Raw genomic sequence first — 23,262 nt, 5'->3', positions numbered from 1 at the left:
CAGCTGCACTTTGCCATCTGGCTCTTACCTTTTAGCTTGATTGTTTTTTCACCCCTCTTCTGGGGGAGAACACAGAGGTTTCAGTGTCTGGGAATGGGTCACAGATATTTAAAGCTCTTTATTACCTTGGCAAGTTGCTGGTCCAAGTGCTCCCTTCTACTTTACATTTACTCTAGTCCTTGTAATTGTCAGCATGTTGTCTGCTGCTCTTCTCCTGGCTTGAGCTTGTCTTCACTGCTGCTTTACTCAGCACTATTGTCTGGCTATTGAGGTGAACCCTTTTTCTTCGTCCCGTGCTTGCTACATGTTGCCTTCATAGCACTTGATGTAAATGCATGTCTCCTGAGATAGGATGGTGTATATATGGATACAGAGATTTCTGTTACTGAAAGCCTGCTATGCTGGATGGTGAGTGCTAGCAGATGGAAAAGCGACCAAAAAATGTCTCTCCAGAAAGGAAAACACAATGGAAAACAAGTTGTGCAATATTTGTGTTTGCTTTAACCATGCTGAAAATGGAAGGGGATGGACTGAGGGGCAGTGTGCTGAGTTCAGAGAGCCTGAGAAGCTCCTTACCTTCCTCAGCAATGGGGCTGAGATTTGGGGCAGGTGCCACAGCAGTCCTGCCCCACCACATCCCCCTGAGGGCTCATATGTGGATCTTGAGCACTGAAGAACCATGTTGAGCTGTGCCCAGAGTCAACAGGAGCTGAAGAGCTTGCCTAGAGCAGTGGACTTGTGAAATTAAATAGCTTTAATGCCAAAGCAGCATTAAAGACTGTCAAAGCATGATACCATCCAGGACCATTGCTTGAGCATGTCCTTGTTTTTCCACCTCCTCCCTTGCCGGACTGCATTCATCAGTCAGGTCAAAACAGCTTATTGGAAACAGGATCTCTTTGCTTTCTTCCCAATTTGGAATCATTTTATCTGGCCCCAATTTTTAATTTGAGCTATGTACTTTGGAGTCATAGCTCCTCTGTGGTTTGGAAAGTGTTTTTATTGAGTTCTCTGTGTGTGTGTGCTGCGGTGCTAGCAGTCTGGGTTCAGCTGGAGAGAAGACCATCAACCTGGGTAAGAAACAGGAGAACCAAAAGCAATGCTGAATGTACAACTGCCAAAGTGCACAAAAACCTTTAGCTTAATGCTGTGTCATTTGGGTCACAGTGATGGGTTCTGGGGTTTTTTTAGTGTCCTTGGTACTGCCTTGTTCTCCCCTGGTGTGAGCTGCTTCAGTTCAAATCGAGCACTTGGTTCTGGGGCTCCCAACACAAAGAGGGACCTGAAGCTGCTGGAGCGAGGCCAGAGGAGGCCATGGAGATGCTGTGAGGGCTGGAGCAGCTCTGCTCTGGAGCCAGGCTGAGAGAGCTGGGCTGGGGCAGCCTGGACAAGAGAAGGCTCCTGAAGGGGAGACCTGAGAGCAGCTCCAGTGCCTGAAGGGGCTGCAGGAAAGCTGGAGAGGGGCTTGGGACAAGGGCCTGTAGGGACAGGCCAAGGGGAATGGCTTGAACCTGCCCGAGGAGAGACTGAGCTGAGCTCTGAGGCAGAAGCTGTTCCCTGTGAGGGTGCTGAGGCACTGGCACAGGGTGCCCAGAGAAGCTGTGGCTGCCCCATCCTTGGCAGTGTTCAAGGCCAGGTTGGACACAGGGGCTTGGAGCAATCTGCTGCAGTGGAAGGGGTCCCTGCCCATGGCAGGGGTTGGAGCTGGATGAGCTTTAAGGTCCCTTCCAACCCAAACCAGTCTGAGATTCGATGAAATGCGACCTGGAGTTAATTCTTACTTTGTCTGATCTGTGCCCTGTGATCAAGCAGTTCTGGCTCTGGAACTCAGAAGGTTCCACTGTAGATACCATTTCACAATGTGTCCTTTGTTGCTGGAGTGAGAATGATCAGAACAAGTGGTTGTGCTCATTAACAGGAACTCCACTGTGGTGAGTGTGGAAATGGTGTGCAATTATAAAAGTGGCATTTAAAATTGCTCTTTAAATGCATTTAAAATGCTCTTCAAATGGGGTAAGAACTTGTAGTCTTTTTCATAGCTGCCTTGCTTGTTGTTTGTGTTACTACTTGTATATACACATATATAACTAAGATGTAATGGGCCTGTATTTTTTCTGGTTTAATTAAAGTTGTTTAAATCCTATTTTTGATCCTGTCTGTGTAAGCTGTGCAGAGCATCTCCTCTTTCCCTCTGTGGGAATAAGGCCGTACTATTCCCAACTGAGAACAGAATAGGAATAGTTTCTTGCTGCTTGATTTCTAATTACATAAATGGAAGGGGGAAAAGTGGAAATTCTAAGTACCAAAAGGCATGTTAAATTTAGTATAATGCACTCATCTGGAAACTATCACCTTTTTCCTTCGTTCTTAAGCCTGCTGAAATCATTGCTTCGTCTGAACTGTAGCTTGATTTGGATCAGCACCAAAAAGGGCAAACAAGATAGGCCTAAAGAAGTCAGGTGTCCCTACCCAAAATTAATGAGAACTTTAAATGGAGAAGTTATTGTAGCACCCCAGTGCAGTTTTAATAGGAAAATGGTGAGTATACAGTGAGTAAAGAAATTACACCACTATCTAGAAGGAGGGAAGAAAAGCTGTTTGCTGAATAGAACTGGGTTTGAACGTTTAACAGCTCCCTCAGTGCTTGTCTGGCCACAAATCTGCCTCTTTAACAGCTTGATTAGATGTCTGCTGAAGCTTTGTGATGGATAAACAAGCCATGGAAAAGCAGAGACTGCAGGGAATCAAGCTGCTTTTCCCTTGTTTATCTGAGTTCTTCATGTTTGATCAAGACCCCGTCATTTCTTTGTATTTCAGTCATGCCTTAGCCAAGATCAGGACCTTGCTGTATGTGGTGCTGTACACACAAATAAAAACCAGTCTCTGCCCTGGAGACTTTACAAACTAAACAGATGGGATTCAAGGAGGTAGAAGGGTTTGGAATTCCCATTATAAAGATGGGAGAAGCTGTAGACAAGGTCAGTGCTAAGCCTCGGGGGGAATGTGGTGTGCAGCTGGGACTCAAGTTTGAGTCTCGAGCCATTGACCCCAGCAGCCATCCTTTCTGACTGTGCTTTTACTTGGCAGATGCTGGAGCCTTAGGGGAAGGCTGCTCACTTCCTGAGCTGGGAGACCCCCGAAGGGTATGTTCTGCACTCATTCACTACCCTCAAGTTGCCCCAAATTCTTAATGGCAAAGCTCTGATAAGGTAGGAATTCTGGTTTAGCATCTGGGAGGTGACTGCTCATGGAATCACTAATAGTTGTAAAACACTGAGATCCTCAATATTGAATTTTGGGGTGAATCTAAATCTGATAATGAATCTAAATGTGTTATCAATTCTTTGCATCTCATGGAATAGCACATGGCTGGGTTAGGTGTGACGTAAGCATAATTCCAGAAGACAGTCACTGCCTTAGTAGATGTACCTTAGATATGAACTTAGGTAACAGATCAAGATGGAGGGAGGAGACCAAGGAGATACTGTCATTCCAACAGTGGAAACACAGCAGTGATGGTGTAACTCAACTCTTCCAGAGGCTTCACATGGTGGATGATTCTCCATAGGAGAAGGAATCCGTTTTCCAGGTATTTTTATGGGGTTCCCTCTGGAGTTTTGGAGCAATGCAGAAGAAATCACAAAGGTGCTTGTGTGCAAACTTAGTGGACTAAAGGTGTTGTGCTAGGGATGTACTGTGAGCTACAGTTCTTAGCTAGAAGGGAGAGGCTGGTGGCAGAGCTGGGGAGCGCAGGATCCTGGGAGGAAACCCACATTTCCCAGCAGCATCCTGCATCCGCAAGGCACTGCTGCCCATTTGCTGGGAGCTGAATGGGGTTTGGTGCTTTTCCCCCATACCACCCGCATCCTGATGGTAAGGAATGAACTTTTCCCTCATCTCCCACCCCAGCTCTGCCTTTGTAAATGGGAACAGTGCGCATTCTGGCACGGCAGCTCTGGTAGGCAGCTGTATGCAATGTGTCCTGTGTCTTAACTGCTCCGAGAGTCCAGCCTATAGCCCACCCACAGTGAAATGCTTGACTGGGATTGAAGCTAAATGGGAACATAGTTTATGGAAATTCAGCTGTGGATCGCTGTTCCTCCTGTGACTTCTGGCTGTCAGCACTTTGCTGTACAGCATTGCTAGCTGTGTTCCTCGTGGTGGTAGATACCCACCTCCTGGAGCTTATAAAGATGCTGAGAAAGTTGTTGGTGACTAATAAATCACTCTTCATCTGCAGGCTTTATTGGGAGTGCTTGTAAAGACTCCAGCTCTGGGTTAGGAGTGTGTGCCCCTTCCTAGGAAAGGTCATGCCCTTATCAGTTCAAATTCAGTTCATAAATCTCCAGTTGGACGAAGGAGTGTGTTTCTTTATAGCAGTTTTAGAGGGTATTCTGCCTCGCCCTTGGTGCTGCACTTGAAGTTGGACTGGAGGTGCACTGGAAGGACTGGGTCAGAATGTCTGCATCATGTCAGGCAGAACAGAGGAAGTTTATTGGGTTCTTTTAAGGCCTGAGAAATAACTCTGAAACCTTTGGGAGCATCCTAGTGTGCCACGTGCTTGTGGGAGGCTCTAGTTTGCTATCTGCAACGTTGTGGGGTTTATAACCATATTAGGTAGAACTAGAGGTAGGCTGGCAGATAGAGAGGTCACGGTGACTCCTCTGTGCACAGGATGAGCCGGTGATTATTTAACTAAGGCTTCAACATTAACTCTTGTCATACACTGGAACAGGCACTGAGGCAAGTCCCTGCTACCAAAACTAAACCCACACTGGCCCAAAATTGGTCCAGTGCTAGCACAGATGTCTCAGCCTGTTCAAGAAAACAAGGAGAAGCTCCTTCAGTTCCTCACCAGCTGCAATAGTGTTATCTGCTTCACAAACCCAGAAATCATGACCAGCAGGTCAGAGGAGGTGATCCTGCCCCTCTGCTCTGCTCTTGTGACACTCCACTTGCAGCACTGTGTGCAGTGTTGGTGGCCTCAACATCAGAAGGAGATGGAGCTGCTGGAGCAAGTCCAGAGGAGGCCACTGGGATGATCAGGGGCTGGAGCAGCTCCTGTATGGAGCCAGGCTGAGAACATTGGGACTGTTCAGCCTGGAGAAGAGAAGCTGCGTGGAGACCTCAGAGCAGCTTCCAGTGTCTGAAGGGGGCTACAAGGATGCTGGAGAGGGACTCTTCATCAGGGACTGAAGCTACAGGACAAGGGGTGATGGGTTCAGACTGAAACAGGGGAAGTTCAGGTTGGAGATAAGGCAGAAGCTGTTCCCTGGGAGGGTGCTGAGGCGCTGGCACAGGGTGCCCAGAGAAGCTGTGGCTGCCCCATCCCTGGCAGTGCTCAAGGCCAGGCTGGACACAGGGGCTTGGAGCAGCTGCTCCAGTGGAAGGGGTCCCTGCTCATGGCAGGGGTTGGAGCTGGAGGAGCTTTAAGGTCCCTTCAACCCAAACCAGTCTGGGATTCTATGAAATCACCACCCTGCTTTAGGGCAGGATGAGCAGATTTCTCAGGGTGCTGTTTTTATGATTTTATGAAACATACCCTCTAAAAATGAATACCACATTATCACTTTAAGAATTACATTGGCATTTGTCTTCCATACAGTGGGGGCTGTTAGTGAATCCATAGGTACCTTCCTTTTCCTCTGTTACCTTAGGTTTAAACCCAAAGTTTAAAGAATGCTGACTCTTGCAGCAGCAGCACTTCAGAAACCGGCACTTTGACGCTTCAGATTTTGGATGCTTTTCTTAGAAGCCAGAGTTTGTTCAGCAGCAACATGCAAGAGCAGCTCACTATTGCAGTGGGCTGAGTCACCCCAGCTCAGGCGGTGCTGGTTTCCTTTTGGTAATGTGCAAAATGTTCCCTGCACACATGTGTGTGTTCTGTGTTTGTTCTGCTGCTTGACAGTTTGTAAGTGCTTTGGTGCCAGAACTGTCTCTAAACACATACAAATACCTATTGTGATGAGGCCCTGGGCTTGGCTGGGCCCTCCAGGCAGTGCTGCAAGAGAAAGGATTGTTATAAGCAGAGGTTCTGAGCTATTGCAGCAGGGGGAAGTTGTGCAGCAGCAAAGAAGATGGTTATTGGAGGGGATTTATCCCTTTGGAATGGAATTGGAGGAAACCAGCGCTTTGGAAGTAGAAAGAGAGAAGCTGTTTGAACTCGTAAGGAAAAGGGCACCTGCAAAAGAAGCCCAACAGCTTCTTCCCAGCCCTCCCTGTTAGAAACTGCCCCTGCAGCCATGAGCTGAATAGGGGAAGGATTTTGCATGACCTGAGTTGCTGGGGAAGGGAGGGACGGAGGGGCCTAGAATGCCTGGGAGCAGGGAATGATTGGGCAAGGTGGAAAATAGGGCGATTAAACACACTTGGACTTGCTCAGCGATGGGAGGGGTACATGTTTTTACTGCTGCCCCAGGGCCCCAGAATGCATTGGCACAGCACTAGAGAGAAACCACTAATCCCAGTCACCGAGGGGAGGGCAGGGGACGTTCTCCTCTCCTGCCCGCCGAGCGCTCGGACCCCTGTGGAAGGGAAGGCTGATGGGATTAGAGGAAACAGCTGGCTGGAGTCTTACCCTGCGGGAGCTCGCATTCCCGGCACTCGGAAGAGAGGAGCGCCCCGCTGCCGAGTCGCATTCCAGGTCATTTGCTGAGCCCAGATGTTTTCTAATGAGCTCTATGAGAAATCCTTTTCCTTTACTACCAAGCACGGCCCCTGCCAGCCAGGTCCATCCATAGGTCTCTCCTGCACATGGCCAGGCAAGTGGAGCTTGGCCAAGTTACCTCTAGGACTCGTGCCTTTCTGCTTTGCTTATGCAAAGGGATTCAGCACAGAGCTCAGATCTGTTACCCTAAAGCTGTGGCCCGATGGAGGTGGCTGGGTGTAATTCCTCCTGTGGCTGAACCCTCCCCTCCAGCCTCTCCTTACCTCTGTGTGTTATTAAAGCAGGTGCTCAGGGTGGATTCACCTGATGAGCCACATGCTCCTCACATCCTACTTGCAACAATTGTCCCTTCCCTTCATCTACCCAAGACGGTGATGGGAAATCACCCCCAGCTTTTTAAGTAGCAGAACCTTTGCCTCCGTCTCCTGGCATGAGTGCTGATTCCTTCACCTCAGACATGGATGCCCTTACACACAGCAGTTTGAAGTGCTTGGAGATGTCTTAGGAGCCAAGAAGTTCAACCTCAGCAGGTGATGTTCCAGTGGAGGAAGGGAGCTGATAAAGACCCACCTTTATTCTGAGGAGCTGCAATGCATTTTGTACCCTTTTTACAAGGGTATGAAGAGACAGGACAAGGGGCAGTGGCTTTAAGATGAAAGAGGATAGGTTTAGATCAGGTATAAGGCAGAAGCTGTTCCCTGTGAGGGTGCTGAGGCGCTGGCACAGGGTGCCCAGAGAAGCTGTGGCTGCCCCATCCCTGGCAGTGTTGAAGGCCAGGTTGGACACAGGGGCTTGGAGCAGCTGCTCCAGTGGAAGGGGTCCCTGCCCGTGGCAGGAGTTGGAGCTGGAGGAGCTTTAAGGTCCCTTCAACCCAAAACACTCTATGGTTCTGATTAAGGCTGAGAGCCCTTCTTTGGTCCCTACATGATGTGCCTTGGGGATAGCGAACAAAGCACCAGTCACTGGGGGAGACCTGAAGCATGGGCCCAGCAGTGGGGATATGGCTGCTCCCTGCAGCCCTCAGACACACACGCTCTCACTTCACCCCCTCTTCTCCCAGCTCCCTCTCCCCCCGTGTTTTCCAGCAGGCAGCTCTGGGCAGGGAGCCTTGGAATCTGCGTGAAGACACCAATAAAAGGGATGGGGTTATTTTTAACTTACAAATACACCCTTTTAATTCTCACGCCCACAGCTCCTTGTCCTGTCCTGACAAGTGGGGAGCCCCTGGCACTGTGGGTGTTTGTCAGCAGGCCCAAAACAGCAGCAGCAGGCAAGGGAGGAGGGAAGGAAGCTCCCGGGGACTGGAGAGCAGGTTTCTGCTGTATCTCGGTGATCCCGCAGCAGGGGAAAGGGGAAGGCACAGGTGGGGGTGTGGAGCTTTAGGGCAAGGCTCTGTTTTTATGTGGTGTCTGTCTGCAGTGGAGAACTGCAGGCTGACAAAACGGGCTCTTGTTGGGGGGTGAAGGAGGAGAGGTGTGTTGTGTTGCACCACTCGGGATGAAAAGTCCAGAGGAGGCCATGAGGATGCTCAGGGGCTGGAGCAGCTCCCATATGGAGGCAGGGTGAGAACGTTGGGGCTGTTCAGCCTGGAGAAGAGAAGCTGCGTGGAGACCTCAGAGCAGCTTCCAGTGTCTGAAGGGGGGCTACAGGGATGCTGGGGAGGGACTCTTCATCAGGGACTGGAGCAACAGGACAAGGGGTGATGGGTTCAAACTGAAACAGGGGAAGTTCAGGTTGGAGATAAGGAAGAAATTCTTTACTGTTAGGGCGGTGAGGCACTGGAATGGGTTGCCCAAGGAAGTTGGGAATGTTCCATCCCTGGCAGTGTTCAAGGCCAGGTTGGACAGGGCCTTGGGTGCCATGGTTTAGTGTGAGGTGTCCCTGCCCATGGCAGGGGGGTTGTAACTGGATGAACTTAAGGTTATTTCCACCCCAAACTGTTCTATGATTCTATAATTTATCCACAGCCATGAGAAATTGATTCCAAGCCTCAGATGTCTCCTCTTTCACTCCTAGTATTATTCATAGAATTATAGAATCCCAGCCTGGTTTGGATTGAAGGGACATTAAAGCTGATCCAGTTCCAGCACCTGCCACAGGCAGGGACCCCTTCCACTGGAGCAGCTGCTCCAAGCCCCTGTGTCCAACCTGGCCTTCAACACTGCCAGGGATGGGGCGTTTGGAATAAAGTGGTCTCCCAGGCAGGAGCTCACTGCTGGTCGTGCTGGCCATGAGGAGCAGCGAGTGAGTAGCCAAAAGCCCAGGTTCAGCAGTGGCCACACTGGGAAGTGAGAGGTCAGGCTCCTGACGGTGAAAGGCTTCTCCTCTGCCTCTTGTTGGAACTTTTGGAGCTCAGCACAGTTTGGGCCTGGGGAGTTTGTATCTAACAGGGTGAGAAAGTGATGCTGGCAGCAGGGTTTTGCCACCCTGTTTACAGATTCCTATTGTCCTGGAGGTGAAGGGAATGGAGCAGCAGGAAACTTCCATTGCTGGCAGGCTCCTGGCTCCTTGAGCTAACCCCCAGCCCCAAAGCTGCTGCCAGCTCTCCTCTCAGCACAGCTGCTGCCTTCTCACCACCTCCTCTTCCTCCCTCTCTGATCTCTATGCGAATCTCCACACAAACAGGAGCCAGCAAAGCCCATCCAAACCTTGCAGGTATCTGTTGCTTTGGGTACTGCTGTGCCAGTGTTTAATGTGGAGGCCTTCATTAGATTAATTGCACTGTTACAGAAACAGAGTCCTTCCGCTCTCTAGCAATTACTGCAGCTGAAAGACAGCGATGAATGGGCTTCACTGGGATTGGGGCTGGCTGGTAGTTCTTTAATGGAAAGAGAGAGAAAAACAGGGAAGGGAAGGAGAAGAGAGGGGGAAGAAGAAAGAGGAGAAGGAGAAGGGAATGGAAAGGAGAAGGGAAAGGGAAGGAGGAGAAAGGGAAGAGAAGGAGAAGGAAAAGCAAAAGAGAAGGGAAAGGAAAAGAGAACCCCATCCTCTCTGGTGCTGCAGAGCTTTCCCAAAGCCCGTGCCGCTGCCAGGGCTCTGCCCAAGCCCTCTCTATCCAGCGCTGGGTTTAAACGGGAGCCGTTCGCGTGCATTGAGCCCTACCCACACTTTGTTTATGCCGCTGCCGGAGCGAACTCCGGGCGCCAACCGCCGCCCCCGGCTCTGCTGCCCGGGACGCGCCGCTCCCGGCCCCCCCGTGCCCGAGCAGCGAGCGGGGCTCCCCGCGCCGCACCGGGGCCGCTCCCTCGCTCCGTCCCCTCCTCTCCCCTCCTCTCGCTTCCCGCCCCGATTGTGCAATCGCGAGCGGCGGGGCCGGCGGCACCGCCCGGAGCCCGGCACCGGGGGGAGGGAAGGGAAGGGAGGAAGGAGGGAAGCGCCGGTCCCGCCCGCCCCGCGCTCCCTGGGCCGCGGCGCCGGGGATGCGGCAGCCGCCGGGCACCGCGGGGCTGTAGCCGCCGGCCGCGGCCCCGGAGCCCATGGGCTGTGCCCACCGACGCCTGGGTGGTGAGTACCGAGGGGCTCCGCGTCTCTGCCCCCATCCCGCACCCGCCGCGTTCCCTCCGCCGAGGGTTTTCCGTCTCTTTTCCCCTCTATTCCCCCTCCCCGGTGATCGGTGGCGGGAGGATGAGAGTGTGGCCGTGGCCAGAAATGAGTTGCAGATGAGGCGGAGGTCGGGGGAGCCGCTGGGCTCCACCGCCGCTTTAACGCAAAGAAAGTAAAAGCCGAGGGGATGGGAGCCGCGCTGCGCTGGTCCCCATCTGCGGTGCAGGGTCCTGCCCATCGCCTTCGGGTTTCCAACAAAAGTGCGGAGGGAAGAACGGGAACATTCCGACTATCGATTGACCGCAACGGCAGAGGACGGGGAGTGCTTCGGGCAGTGTGAAGGAAGGGGATTTTCTGGATGGCAAAGCAGTGAACTTTTGTTGCTTGAAAAAGGGGACGAATTTACATCCTTGTAGCCTACAAATAGGTTTCGTGCTTGGTAGCGTATTACAAAGGCTTAGATCCTATAGCTCTCTACCTGTTTCTTGAGTTGTAAGGAAATGTTTCAGTTTGCCTCGGTATTTGTGGCAATTCTTACTTGTTACATACAAGAATCTTGTTGCTTACGAACATTTCTCCTACGAGGGCACTTGTATGGGAATCTTACGCTCTGCTCCACAATCTACCTTTTCTATATAGGATTTATATACCGGATTAACCCCATCGACTTCAGAATTCAGCCTGTGTGGAGTGGTTGTGCATTTGGGGCACTGTAGCTTTGTCCTGTAGGTTTTCTTTGGAGAAGAATCTGCGCTCCACTGAAATGAGTGGGAAAGATACGGCGAGGGCCGGATTTTCCCTTGTATTTTTAGCCTAAGAACTTCGTGTCCTCTTTGCAATATCCAACCAGCCAAAACTCAGCTGTGTACAATGGGCACTTTTGCTTTTGGGAGGCAGTCTCCCATCTCCTAAAAGGCAGCTTTGCCTCCCATTTGCAAACCGCAGGATGGGAAATGGAATTTGCCTTTGGTCTAAAAATCCCAAGTGTTTGCAAACAGCCCTGAGAAGAATCCGGGCTCTTGGCTTGACCTCTCCGTGCTGGATTCCAGCTTGGGGAGTTTGTGGTCTTGCAAAAAAGGGTGAATGAGCAAAGTCTTCCCAAGTGCGCGGTCGGTTGCCTTTCCGGAGTGAGGGAAAGCTGGAGGGAACTTTGGGTGCCCAGGAAGAGCAGGATTGAGCCAAAATGCTTTTAAAGTAGCCTTGAAGACTTGCCCATGTTGGAGGAACTTTGTGTGTTGGCATTGCTGAGGTCGTGCTAAGCTGGTACAGTGGGAAACCTGCCCGAGTAGCAGAGCAAACTGCTGGGCAGTTATTCCTCCCCAAGCTCCATTCTGTATCCATTAACGTGGTAGCAGTCTCTCCACCAGCCCCTGTATCCCTGTGGAGCAGGCAGAGCTCCAGCCTTGCTCCAGAGCTCCTCGTTGTTTGAAGTCTGCTGGAAAAACCCCTCCTCTGGTTGCCCAGCTCAGAGATCCTCTGGGATAAAGCAAGGACCAGAGGGGTTGGGGGCTCCAGTGGGGCGGAGGGCAAAGAAACCTCATGGAGAAGAGCCTTAAAACCCTGCCTGCTTGGTAACATCGTGCTTTTGGGGTGGGCTGAGGGGTGCTCTGTCCCCTGTGCCTCCTGTTAGTGCTGTACCTCCTGCTTCCCCAGACCTTTGTTCTTCACACAGCACCGTTCAGGGGGGGAGCAACACGGGGTGGAGGGGACCAGGGTGTAAATGAGCACCGATGGTGGGAACGGAGCGACCCAAGGCTCAGTTGTGGAGCTGTGCTGGCTGCTCCCCCCGTTCCAGCCAAAACTGCAGTGCTTTGGAGCTGAGCTTTGGAAATGGCGTCAGGATCAGGCCCTTGCGTTGGTTGCTCTCGATGATGTGGCTTCAACCTCCCTCTTCTCTGATACACAGCTCAGGCAACCTGTCCAGAGAGGGGAAAGGACCAGCACTGGGTTCACAGTTTGATTTCAGTGTGGTTACAGGGTCAAATCCTGCACTTTGAGGGGAGACAGTGTCTAAACATCAAGTGTGAGCTCAGCTCACAGTGTCTGGTAGCAGTTGCACATCCCAAGTGGGCTGTGAGATGTTGTGATACCCCCAAAAGCCTCTGGCCCTGCACTGCTTCAGAATTAGAGCTACTGCAGTCAATGCCATGGGTAAGGAATGCAGATGTTGGGTTTAAAACTGAGGAGGCTGGTGCAGCGCAAAGCAGACATTGAAAGAGGGAAAACTGGTGTTCCAGCTGACTGGATTTCTGCTGCTGTGAGCAGGATATGGCCCAAAAGGGTATAAAGGGAGAGGGACACGGCAGGAAGGATCCTGAACCGTTGCTGAAAGAGCCCCAGCTTCAGCTGCAAACCCTTCTCCTTCCCTCTTGCTCCCGCAGCCGGGAACCTGATCCCAGAGGCACAACCCCTCTGAGTAGGACAGGGCTCAATGTTTCTATGCCAGTTTGGTCCTGACTGACCGAGGGGGGTGAACAGCAGTGCGGTGGTACCGGAGCCACCTCCTGTCCCTGCCTGCTCCATCGTGTGCTCACTGCGAAACCACAGTCCCGGTGGCCACTGTGAACTGGTTGTGTCTGGTTCCAGTTCTGCTCGTTGTGAGCAAGCCGAGCGGTGCCAGATTCTGATCTCATTTGCACCACTGGAGTCATTCGGAGGAGCCGGTCCCAGTTTACCTCACTCCTAAGTGGAAGCAGAACTGGGCCTGCTGGGAGCCATGCTCCCCTGGGAGCTGGTGCCTGCCTGCAAAGCAAACCCAGGGTGATGTGAGCGGCTCTTGGGACCGTTCCCAGGAGCCGGGGGGGGTTTTACCACCAGCCCTGAGAGCTGCTTCACCCGAAAAAGGAGGGGAGAAGCTGAGGCTTCAGGCAGGGGAAGCGGTGACCGTGCTCAGGTGCCTTGGGGCTGTGCTGTCGGTGGGTGACAGTGGTCAGGTTCTGGGTTAGTGATGCTGTGGTGAAGGAAAAGGCAGCCCCTTGCCATACTGGGTGGGAAACAGCTGCTCACAGGGGTCTGGGGCAGCTTTAGGGATCATAGCCCAGTTCGAGGGCAGCAGTCACTGCTGGGATTGGGGTTTTCCATGGGGTTTGGATCCACAGTTCCCATTTGGACACTTCTTGTCCTCCCGCAGCCGGTACCCTCAGCCGCAGGCATCGGCAGTGCTGCTCCAGAGGGATGTGTGGGATGGCTGTGTGGGAATCACCAGCTCCAGGGGAAATGCAGGAGGGAGTCGAGCCTCCTTCAGGTCCAGACATGCGAGCGAGGCCTCTGGCTCTAACGCTGCTGCCAGCTGTGTTTGTAAGTGCCTATTGCTCATATGAGCTGCAGCCTGGGGACTGCTTCAGCCAAAGCATGTGGCAGACTCGTCCCTCCTTGCACGAGCTCTCACTTGGAGCCTGGATACTCTCCATTCCCCCAGTCCTCTGAGCACCCCAGTCCTGCTGCTCCCCAGAGCTGGTTCCAGGCTTGTTTCCCAGCTCCCACACAGCAGAGCCCCACATTTTGAGCAGGTGCTTGAAGAAGAGGGGGGCTGGAGAGTGATGTGGGGCTGGGACATATTCCTGTGCTTTCGGTTGATGCATTTTCCTGGCTGTGATTGCTCTTCATGCAGAAACTGAGCAATTGAACTAAACCATCAGGAACAGTTTTGATTACCCTTGCCTCCTCCCCACGCCATTTGTGCGTCCCTTTTCCAGCAGAGCTCCTTCAGGACCCCACTCTGAGCCTAGATTCATCCATAGGTAACTTTCCAATGGTTTTTGTAGGTAAAGGAGCTGGGATTTCTTTTCCAGCTGCAGGAGACCTGAGTTTCTGAATGCTCAGAGCATGGTCGAGAGGCCAGGTTTAAACTCCCAATGTACCAAAGGCTTTAGAACTGGGGAGGGGAGAGGGCTTCAGACTGCTGCAGTGCTTTGCTCTGTTTCTGCTTTCTTTCTGTGAATCTCCAGCCATGCGTGAGTGCAAAGGAACATGTTACAGAATGGGGAGCTCTGACATCTCCTGCTTTGGAAAGGGGCAGAGGCAGCAGGAGCCACTCAGGACACAGCTCTTGCTCCATTATCAGAGTGGTTTTAGGATCGTGTTAAATACCGAGCACCCTCCTGTAGTAATTCCCTGTTGATGTGTTGCTGTTTCTTCCCAGCTTTTGCAGCCCAAAGCAAGCCTGAAGCTCTCAGCAGAGGCTTTGTGCTCAGCGAAGCCTTGTTGGCCTCAGGAATCACCTCTATCCATTTCCAGTGCATCCTTTTCCCTCTCCCCTGTCCTGGCATCGATGGGATGGATTTGGGCTGTTGCAGACACAACAGTAGAGTCCCCAGAGGATGTTGTACTTCTTGTTTTTGACTGATGTAGTTTTACCTAAACTCAGATTGCAAAAGGGGGGCAAGTGTTAAGTAAGGGCAAGCACTGCATGAAACCATTGGTTTGATGGGTTTTATTGACTTCCCAAGTTTTCACAGGTTAGATTGAAACTTTCCCTGCTAATAAAGCTGTCTCGATGGAACTTTTCTTCCATGAGAGCAAATACTGAGTTGAAGAATTGCCTTTTAGTATTGAGGAATTCCTGTAGAGACAAAATCCTGTGTGTGAGGAGAGCTGTGCTCTTTGTGGGACACATCCATGTTTCCTTCCAGCTGCCACCAAATCCCTTCCTGGGGCTCTGCTTCCTCTTAAGTGCCTAAATAATCCCTTACCTTCCAGCATGCACAGCTTCCTGCAGGGAGATCATTCCTGGCCACCTCCACACAACAGGAGAGATCCCACTGGAGTCCTGGGCTTTCCCTTCTCCTTACCCTGTATCACTGTGTCCCCACTGGCACTGTGTGGGGCAAGGGCTGTTGGCAGCCTCCCTCCCCTCCTGCCCCTGCAGCCTCTTCCCTGCAGTATTCCAAAGCCTTCCCTGTGCATTCCCACTCTCTCTGCACCTATCAGCTCACCCAGCATATGGCGTTGCCTGTCTCTGCTCTTCCATTAGGGAAACTGAGGCACGGAGCAGTGCATTCAGCAGCTCAACCTTGGTGCCTCCTCCTCTCCCTGCAGTGCTATGTGGCAGCTCCATGCAGCAGAATGGCACAGACGAACACGAAGGCAGGACCCCAAAGTGCTGTCATTGATGTCCAGCACCAGCTTGGGGTTGCTCTGGGTGCTTGGCATGAGAGCTGTGCTGAGTGGGAAGCTGGCTCCTTCAGGACACCCCTGCTGTCCAGGGCGGCAGGGGAGGAGGGTGGAGATCCCAGTTCTGATCCACACCAGGAGCTGAAACCTGCATCGTGTCCATGCTGAGATCTTCTGCATCTCACACAAGGATGTGGACCTGAGTTAGGCACTGAGGTAGGGTGAATTTCCCAGCTTTGAGCCTCATTGCCCTTAGCTGCAGCGTGGAGCTGACACTGTTTCTGTGCTGTACCCACAGGCTTTGAGCCTTTAGTGTGTAAAGCTTAGGGCCTTGTTGTCTCTCAGAACCTGGGATGAGCACAGTCTACCTCTGTCTGCAGTTTACTGTGTTAGGCAAAACTACAAGACCCTGGATAAGAAAAGTACTTATAACTGTATTAACCTACTGATGGAATTCCCCCCATGTCCACCTGCAGGCTGCTCTCCTGTGATGGTGTAAACTTCCCACTGGAAAAAGAGGGTAAAACTGATCAGATGCTTTGTATTTTCCTGCAGCCGTGTTTGGTTTCCAAGTGGCCGGGAACAGCTGTGGGCTGGATGTGGGAATGTGGCCTCCGAGGTAATTCCCCTCATTGTAACCATGTAGATTTTCCCAGCTGCTTCCAGGCGTTGGCGGGGTCTGTCCTGAGAGCCCCCGGGATGGGAGGAAGGAGCCCTTCGAGGTGACACAGAACATCTGAGCCTGCTGACACCAGATCTCAAAGGGCTCAGCCTGCAGAGGGACCCTGTGGGCATCACGAGGATGCTGAGGTGGTGCATGGGGACCCGTCAGCACTGGGACATGCTGCCCCTCAGCTCCAGGGACATGGGGACAGGCTGGGAAAGGGCTCTGGAGCTGCTCACCACAAGGCTGCAGCTGTGCGTGCGCTGAGGAGTTGTTTGTCTCCGGAGCCTGGGATGTGCCAGGCTCAAGGGCTGAGTCATTTGATGGCTCTGAGGCGTGCAGAAGGGATGGAGGAGGAGGCTGCCATGCACAGGGAGCGGGCAGAGACCCCATGGGCTGCTGGCTCGGATGGAGCCGAGATGAACTTTCTGCTTGGAAAGCTTTGACTCTCAGGAAAAGCCCCGTGTGCCCTGGTGTGGAAAGAGAAAGAAGCCCCTGTGAGGCAGGCCAGGGCCGGGGTCAGCACCGGGGAGCACACACTTGTTCCTGTAGGGGCTGCAACGTGTAATTTAGCTTGTCACGGAGGAATGTGCTCAATGCCTGTATCTAATGGGGAGTCTGCAGGCCTCCTCGGGTGCCTTGTCTTCCTTTTTGCCTTCCCTTTCCCAGCCCGGGGGCAGAGGGAACACGGTGCCTTTGTCTGCCCCCATGTGTCTGCTGTCAGATGAATGGCTTTAGCGGCAGCTCTGTTCGCATGGCTGGGTTGAGCTGTGGCAGTGAACACGCCGTGGTTGCAAGCAGGCTCTTTCCATCCCAAGCTCCCTCCCAAACTCAGCTGCATCTGATGGCATAAACCTCGTTACTTACTAGAACTGCGGCCGTGCAGGCTCCAGGGCATTCTTTGGGAGGAGGAAAGCACCGAATGCATGTGGCTGGTTCAAGTCAGTGAGGGATGGGATGGGGTAGAGTTGTAGCTGCTCCAGCTCTAGAGAAGTTCCCCTGCTCACCTCTGCTAGGGCCCTGCTTGCTGAAACATCCCTGCTCGGGAGAGGGTTGCAGCCCATGTTCAAGTGCTTTCCTGAATGCCGGCCAGCTCCTGTGCGTTAGCAGAGCACAGCCTCGCTCATCTTCCTCTCGGTATCCAAGCGAGAGGAGCTCAGATGTTTGGACGTGCCCCTTCATGCCTCTGGCAATGGGTCTAACCCCCCTCTATTGAGCACATCCCTCCAGGGCAAGGGAAGAGGTCCAGGGAAGCAGGTCTGCCTGCACAGGCAGCAGTGTTTGCCTCTGCTGGGCAGACTTGCATAGGAACCTGGAAACACCCCAGCCACCACCTTTCTTTGGGAAGAAGGAAATTGCTCTGTAATGGGGCACGTGGAAGTGAACTTGTGTGCCTGCTCCAGAGGAATTTCGGCTGCTCCCCGGGGGGCTGGAGTTGCTGTTTGGGTCACATCCCAGCTCTGATCTCGGACTTGCCTTTGGGAGTGAGATTCCTCAGCACAGAGCTGCTGGTGTTTGAGGAATGAGACTGGTGCTGAGCAAGCCAAGTGTGTGTGTGCAGCTCAGTTGGGTTCTTAGGAGCTGCAGAACTCCCCTATTCACATGAAAATGAACCTTCTGGGAGCAGAAGAAAGCCCTGAGCGTTGTCTTCAGGACAAATGTATTTAACCACACAAGTTCAGGGGCGGAACCCCTCTGCTTATCTCCAAGCAGGAGCTGCAAACCCTGCTTTGTGCAGGTGTTCTCACTGGGGACTGGGGCATTCACATGAGCAAGTGATGGGAGGGTTAGGAAGCAAGGGCTGTAAAGGTGTGGCTGCATTATACCATTACTGGATGACCTTAAGGTCCTTTCCAACCTGAGCCATCTGTGATTACAGTTCCTGTACCTCCAGGAAATAGAGGTTAGCAGAGAGACCACCTGATTCCTCCGGAGATCCGGGGACCAGGGAATGAAGATGCCCTCTTCTTGCTGCCTTGGGATGGAGGCTGGGGCAGCATCTCTTGTCTCTCAATTCAGATCCAGGAGTTTGGGCTCAGTGAAGGGGTAACAGGACAAAGCCCTTTGCCTCATAATGGCCTTAATATACCCAAGCTGGAGCTGTGAGAGGTTCTTGTAGGATGTCTCAGTCATGTAAGAAGAGAAGGCTCCTGAAGGGGAGACATCAGAGCAGCTTCCAGTGTCTGAAGGGGGCTACAGAGATGCTGGAGAGGGACTCTTCATCAGGGACTGGAGCAACAGGACAAGGGGTGATGGGTTCAAACTGAAACAGGGGAAGTTCAGGTTGGAGATAAGGCACAAGCTCTTCCCTGTGAGGGTGCTGAGGCGCTGGCACAGGGTGCCCAGAGAAGCTGTGGCTGCCCCATCCCTGGCAGTGTTCAAGGCCAGGTTGGACACAGGGGCTTGGAGCAGCTGCTCCAGTGGAAGCGTCCCTGCCCATGGCAGGGGTTGGAGCTGGATGAGCTTTAAGGTCCCTTCAACCCAAACCATTCCATGGTTCTATGTAGGTAAATGTGGTGGTCCTGCAGTCGAGGAGGGATTTGGGAGCACTGTGTAGAGAGCAGGGGAATGGAGCTGCCTCTGGCACCAGTGTCTGATAAGCAAAGCATTTTTCCTCTCCTTCCCCAGCAAGCATTAGAGGGCTGAGGCCAGGAGCCCTGGGAATCAACAGGAGTCTTTCCAGTGTGGGCCTTGGATCTTAGTCTGGATAAATAAATAGGAGCAAATAACATGGTTCTAACAAATAGCTCAGAAAAGCCTTTCACTGTGACTGCATCCAAACCCCACAGGGGAAAAAATTCCCCTATTTCTGTGGTGCTTTTCTGTCTGCTTTTCCTCGGGCATTGGGAGTGTTAATGCAGGCGCCTTGGTTGGGAATACGCCTTTCCACAGGGAAACCCTGCGTGGGATTTCTCTGGCCACCTTGGTGAGCGAGGTTCATGTTTGTTATCGAAGGGTCCCCCCTGTCCGCAGGCTCCGTTCCCATCCTTGTTCCTGCCTTTGAGCGGCTCTGTCCAAGTAAAGGCTGGTTCGGTCCCTGCCGGTTCCCGGCCTCTGGACGGAGGCTTTCCCAGCTCTCCCTGCTCGCCGCTGCCTTGCAGCGACCCCTGCTGCGCACTTCCAGGAGGAGAGCGGTTTTCCTGCCCCTCATCCCTCACACCGGGGCCGGCTTTGGCTTTTCAGGTGCGAGAGAAGGGAGCGGGAAGTGTGCGCCCTCCTCGCATGAAACCAGCGCTGAGCTCTGCTTCCTCAGCCCATGGAGCTGATGCTGTTGTTCTGCAAACACCCAGCCCAGCTTGGCCTGGGAGATGATGGGAAGGTCCTGGCACGAAGCTTGGGAGCAGCAGTGCAGGTACCTGCCTGCCTGGGGCCGTGTTCCGAAGAGGGAGGAGGCAGAGCAGGATGCGCAGTGCTTGAGGGCGATGTGAGCACCAGCACCGCAGGCACAGCTGTGCTTGTGGTGGCCAGGAGCGGCTGTGGGGCTGCAGAAGCAGGGCTGCCTGCCTGCTGCCCCCTCCTAACGCCGTGCTCCCTGTGTGCAGTTGTAGGGTCCCGGCAGAGCTGGCCATGATGTTATGGTTTGTGGTCGGTGCCCTCCTCCCAGCACTGCTCCTGGCTGCACCGCCCCCCATCAACAAGCTCGCCCTCTTCCCCGACAAGAGCGCTTGGTGCGAGGCCAAGAACATCACCCAGATCGTGGGGCACAGCGGCTGCGAGTCCAAGTCCATCCAGAACAGGTAGGGATCCAGCACGGAGCTGGGTGCAGCTCGCTCCTTCTGCTGCTGGCACTGCGGTGCCTCTGGGGCTGTCACTCCCACAATGTCCTGCTCCTGCCTGGCCCCTCTGTTGGAAAGAGCAGTGCCTCCCCTGAGGTTTCATCCCTCCCCTTGTCTTTGCAGGGCCTGCCTGGGGCAGTGTTTCAGCTACAGCGTCCCCAACACCTTCCCTCAGTCCACAGAGTCCCTGGTTCACTGTGACTCCTGCATGCCAGCGCAGTCCATGTGGGAAATCGTGAGTATCCATCCCTGCCTGCCCCAGGGGTCCTGCTGCTGAGGGCGCTCGGCTCTGCTCTGCCACCACTTCAGGACAAGACATTCTCCTCCCCTGAGGTTCCCCAGTTGCAGTTTTGGGTGTCTCTCAGTGGCAGACCTGTCTCAGGATGCCTGATGAAGGGGCTGCTGCAGCAACTGGACTGCAGTGGTGAGCGATGCGTGCATCACTGTTTGCAGAAGCATCCCCATCAGGCCTTGCATTATTCATCCCTGTGTGCATCCCTCGTGCCTCTTCTCCCCACTGCTCCTGTTGTCACCTCCTCCCACTTGGGAGTTTTTGCCTTCTCTGATGTCCACAAGTGCTTCCCACAGCCCATCTGCCAGCCCAAACAGCTCCATGCCCCCATTGCTCCTGGCAGAGCCATAAACCCTGCCTCTGAGGCAAGCCAGGATGCTGGGCTCAGCTCTGCTGTGCTTTCAGCTCATGCCTTTGGGCAGATGGCTCAATCCAAACTCTCAGATGCTCAGCAGTGATCTTGGGGGGAGCTTTGAGTTACTGCTGAGGCTTCTGTGCCAGCAGTGACGGGAGCAGCATCCTGCTTGAGCCGCTGCTCAACACAGCCCATCAGTCAGCCCAGAACCTCCCCGTGTGCTGGGCTGCACCCCCAGAGTGTGAGCAGCAGCTCAGGGAGGGGATCCTGCCCCTCTGATGTGCTCTGGGGAGACCCCCCCTGCAGCCCTGATCCAGCTCTGGGCCAGCAGCACAAGAGGGACCTGGAGCTGTTGGAGCGAGGCCAGAGGAGGCCATGGAGATGCTGCGAGGGCTGGAGCAGCTCTGCTCTGGAGCCAGGCTGAGAGAGCTGGGCTGGGGCAGCCTGGACAAGAGAAGGCTCCTGAAGGGGAGACCTGAGAGCAGCTCCAGTGCCTAAAGGGGCTGCAGGAAACCTGGAGAGGGGCTTGGGACAAGGGATGTAGGGACAGGCCAAGGGGAATGGCTTGAACCTGCCAGAGGGGAGACTGAGATGAGCTCTTAGGCAGAAGCTGTTCCCTGTGAGGGTGCTGAGGCGCTGGCACAGGGTGCCCAGAGAAGCTGTGGCTGCCCCATCCCTGGCAGTGCTCAAAGGCCAGGTTGGACACAGGGGCTTGGAGCAGCTGCTCCAGTGGAAGGGGTCCCTGCCTGTGGCAGGGGTTGGAGCTGGAGGAGCTTTAAGGTCCCTTCCAACCCAACTCATTTCATGGTTCTATGATGATCCTATGACTTTCCCTGCACCTTGTCCCTTATGAGACATTTCCAGTGAGCTCTTGCCTTGCAGACTGACAGTAGAGGTTTCTTTATATGGATAATGAACCACCACTTCTGGCTTATAATGCACCAAGTCTGCAGGGCACGGGGCAGGTCAGACCCACAGCCACGTGTCCACACGGCCCCTGAGCCTGCGAGCTCATCCCTGCACCCTCATCCCTCTGCCCAGGTGACCCTGGACTGCCCAGGCAACGACGAGATCCCCAGGGTGGACAAGCTGGTGGAGAAGATCCTTCACTGCAGCTGCCAGGCGTGCGGGAAGGAGCCCAGCCACGAGGGAGCCCTGTTCAACGTCTACCTGAACGCCGAGGAGAACATGCCTGCCGAAGGTCCCGGCCCCCATCACTACGGCCACCACCACCAGCAGGAGGTGGAGGAACCTCCTGCCTCCAGTCACCACCATCACCATGAGGAGGAGGGGGACGAGTGACCCGGCCCCTGTGGACTGTCCCTGTGTGTGTGTGTGTGTGTGTGCGGGACAGGGATGGGGTTTGGGGAGGGAGGGGGGGTGGAGTCTTTCCTGTCCCGTAGCTGCCCTCCCGCTTTGCTCTCCGTGGTCCCCCAGGGAAGCAGGAATGTTGTGAGGCACAGGCAGGGCTGAGGGCTCCGTGTTGTCGGATGCAAAACGACTTGCACATAATAGTAATAATATATTGAGAGGAGCAGGGACACGGATGAGGGGGTTTTGGCTGAGAGCAGAGCCTGAGCTGAGCTCCCCAGGTGCTGTCTGCAGGCTCCTGACCCGTGTGGAGCCCTTCCCGAGTCCTGGGTTTTCCTCTTGTAAATGGCTCATCCCTGGGGTGCAGGAGGAAGGGATGTGTCTCAGACCCACAGGAGATGCGCAGCTCTCCTGTGTGGGACCGGCTGCATCCCTTCTTCCTCCTTCCATCCCTGCCTGCCTCAGGAGCTGAGCTGGACACGCTGTTCCCTGCTGGATCTTCATTCAACCCCAACCCTCTTGTGCCAGCAGCTCCTGGGGAGCGTTTTCCCCCAGGATGTGTCGCTGGGGCCGTGTGAGGTGGTTGGGATCCGTGATGGTGACGGCCTTCACCTTCCTGGTCCCTGGGGCCACCACGAGGGAGCTGGATCGTGCCATGGGCACTGCTGTGGCTCACAGGGGAAGGCCAAGAGCAGGCTGGGGGGGAGCCAGCCCCTCTGCCCCCACTCCCTGCTGCACTTTAAGGGTGGTGGAGGGAGAGGGGGACGAGTGCCAGGGTGCAGATGGAGCCTTGCAGGGGCTGCTTGTGCCGGGCTGGGGGCCCCTCCTGCTCCCCCTTTCTCTCTGTTGTATGGAGCTGGTTTCTTTGGCGCTGCCCTGACAAGAGCTTCCAGAGCTTGTACTCGATGCCCCCCCTCCGATTTACAAGGATTTTGGTTGGGTTTGGTTGGGTTTGTGTTTCTGAAATAAATGGGTTCTGACTCCCACCCCTCAGTGCGCTGGTGCCTGTCTGGTTTGTGGCCGTAGGCTCCCCAGTGCTGATGGGGTGAAGCTGTTTGCAGCAGGCCAGCAGCACAGGAGGGTACAGGGCATGGGAAGCAATGGTTCCTGTTAGCTTGCTGCGTTCCATTCAGGAGGAAGAGCTCGTCAAGGGAAAACCCACCCCGGATTCCCAACATCTGGGCTGCATGTGGACACATCAGGCGCTGCAGCCGGGAGGTTTGAGGGCTGTCTGGTCCCACTTGTGTGGGAAGTGCGTGGGGTCCCTGTGGGATCATGGAGCCTTTACCAGCTCTGTTGCCACTAGGTGACACTCTTGATCCAGAGCCTTTCGTGGCATCCAGATGTTCACTGCCCCTGGGAGTGCTGCGGGAGCAGAGGGAGGTGAACATGGGCATGGATGTGGACATGGATGCGGACATGAGCCTCCCTTCCTGGGGGAGGAGGGGACACGAGCACCTCGGCTGGAAACCAGAGGGCTCTTTTCCAAGGGTGGAAAAGGGATTTCCCAAGGGATCAGGTGTTCGTGGGCAGGGCAGAGCG

General features: G+C 54.1%; 1 protein-coding gene across 1 annotated transcript; it reads left to right on the top strand.

The window, feature by feature from the left end:
- Positions 1–10,052: 10,052 nt before the first annotated feature.
- NBL1 (NBL1, DAN family BMP antagonist) lies at positions 10,053–22,713 on the top strand. Its single transcript, XM_034068405.1, has 4 exons — positions 10,053–10,171; positions 19,529–19,723; positions 19,886–19,997; positions 21,451–22,713. The coding sequence occupies exons 2-4, from the start codon at positions 19,554–19,556 to the stop codon at positions 21,709–21,711; spliced, it is 543 nt and encodes a 180-aa protein (XP_033924296.1). The 5' UTR covers positions 10,053–10,171; positions 19,529–19,553; the 3' UTR covers positions 21,712–22,713.
- Positions 22,714–23,262: the final 549 nt, after the last annotated feature.

The sequence above is a fragment of the Melopsittacus undulatus genome, chromosome 12 (assembly GCF_012275295.1).
Source record: "Melopsittacus undulatus isolate bMelUnd1 chromosome 12, bMelUnd1.mat.Z, whole genome shotgun sequence".
Lineage (NCBI taxonomy): Eukaryota > Metazoa > Chordata > Aves > Psittaciformes > Psittaculidae > Melopsittacus > Melopsittacus undulatus.
The sequence above is the reverse complement of the archived record's forward strand: the minus strand, read 5'-3'. Positions and strand labels throughout refer to the sequence as shown.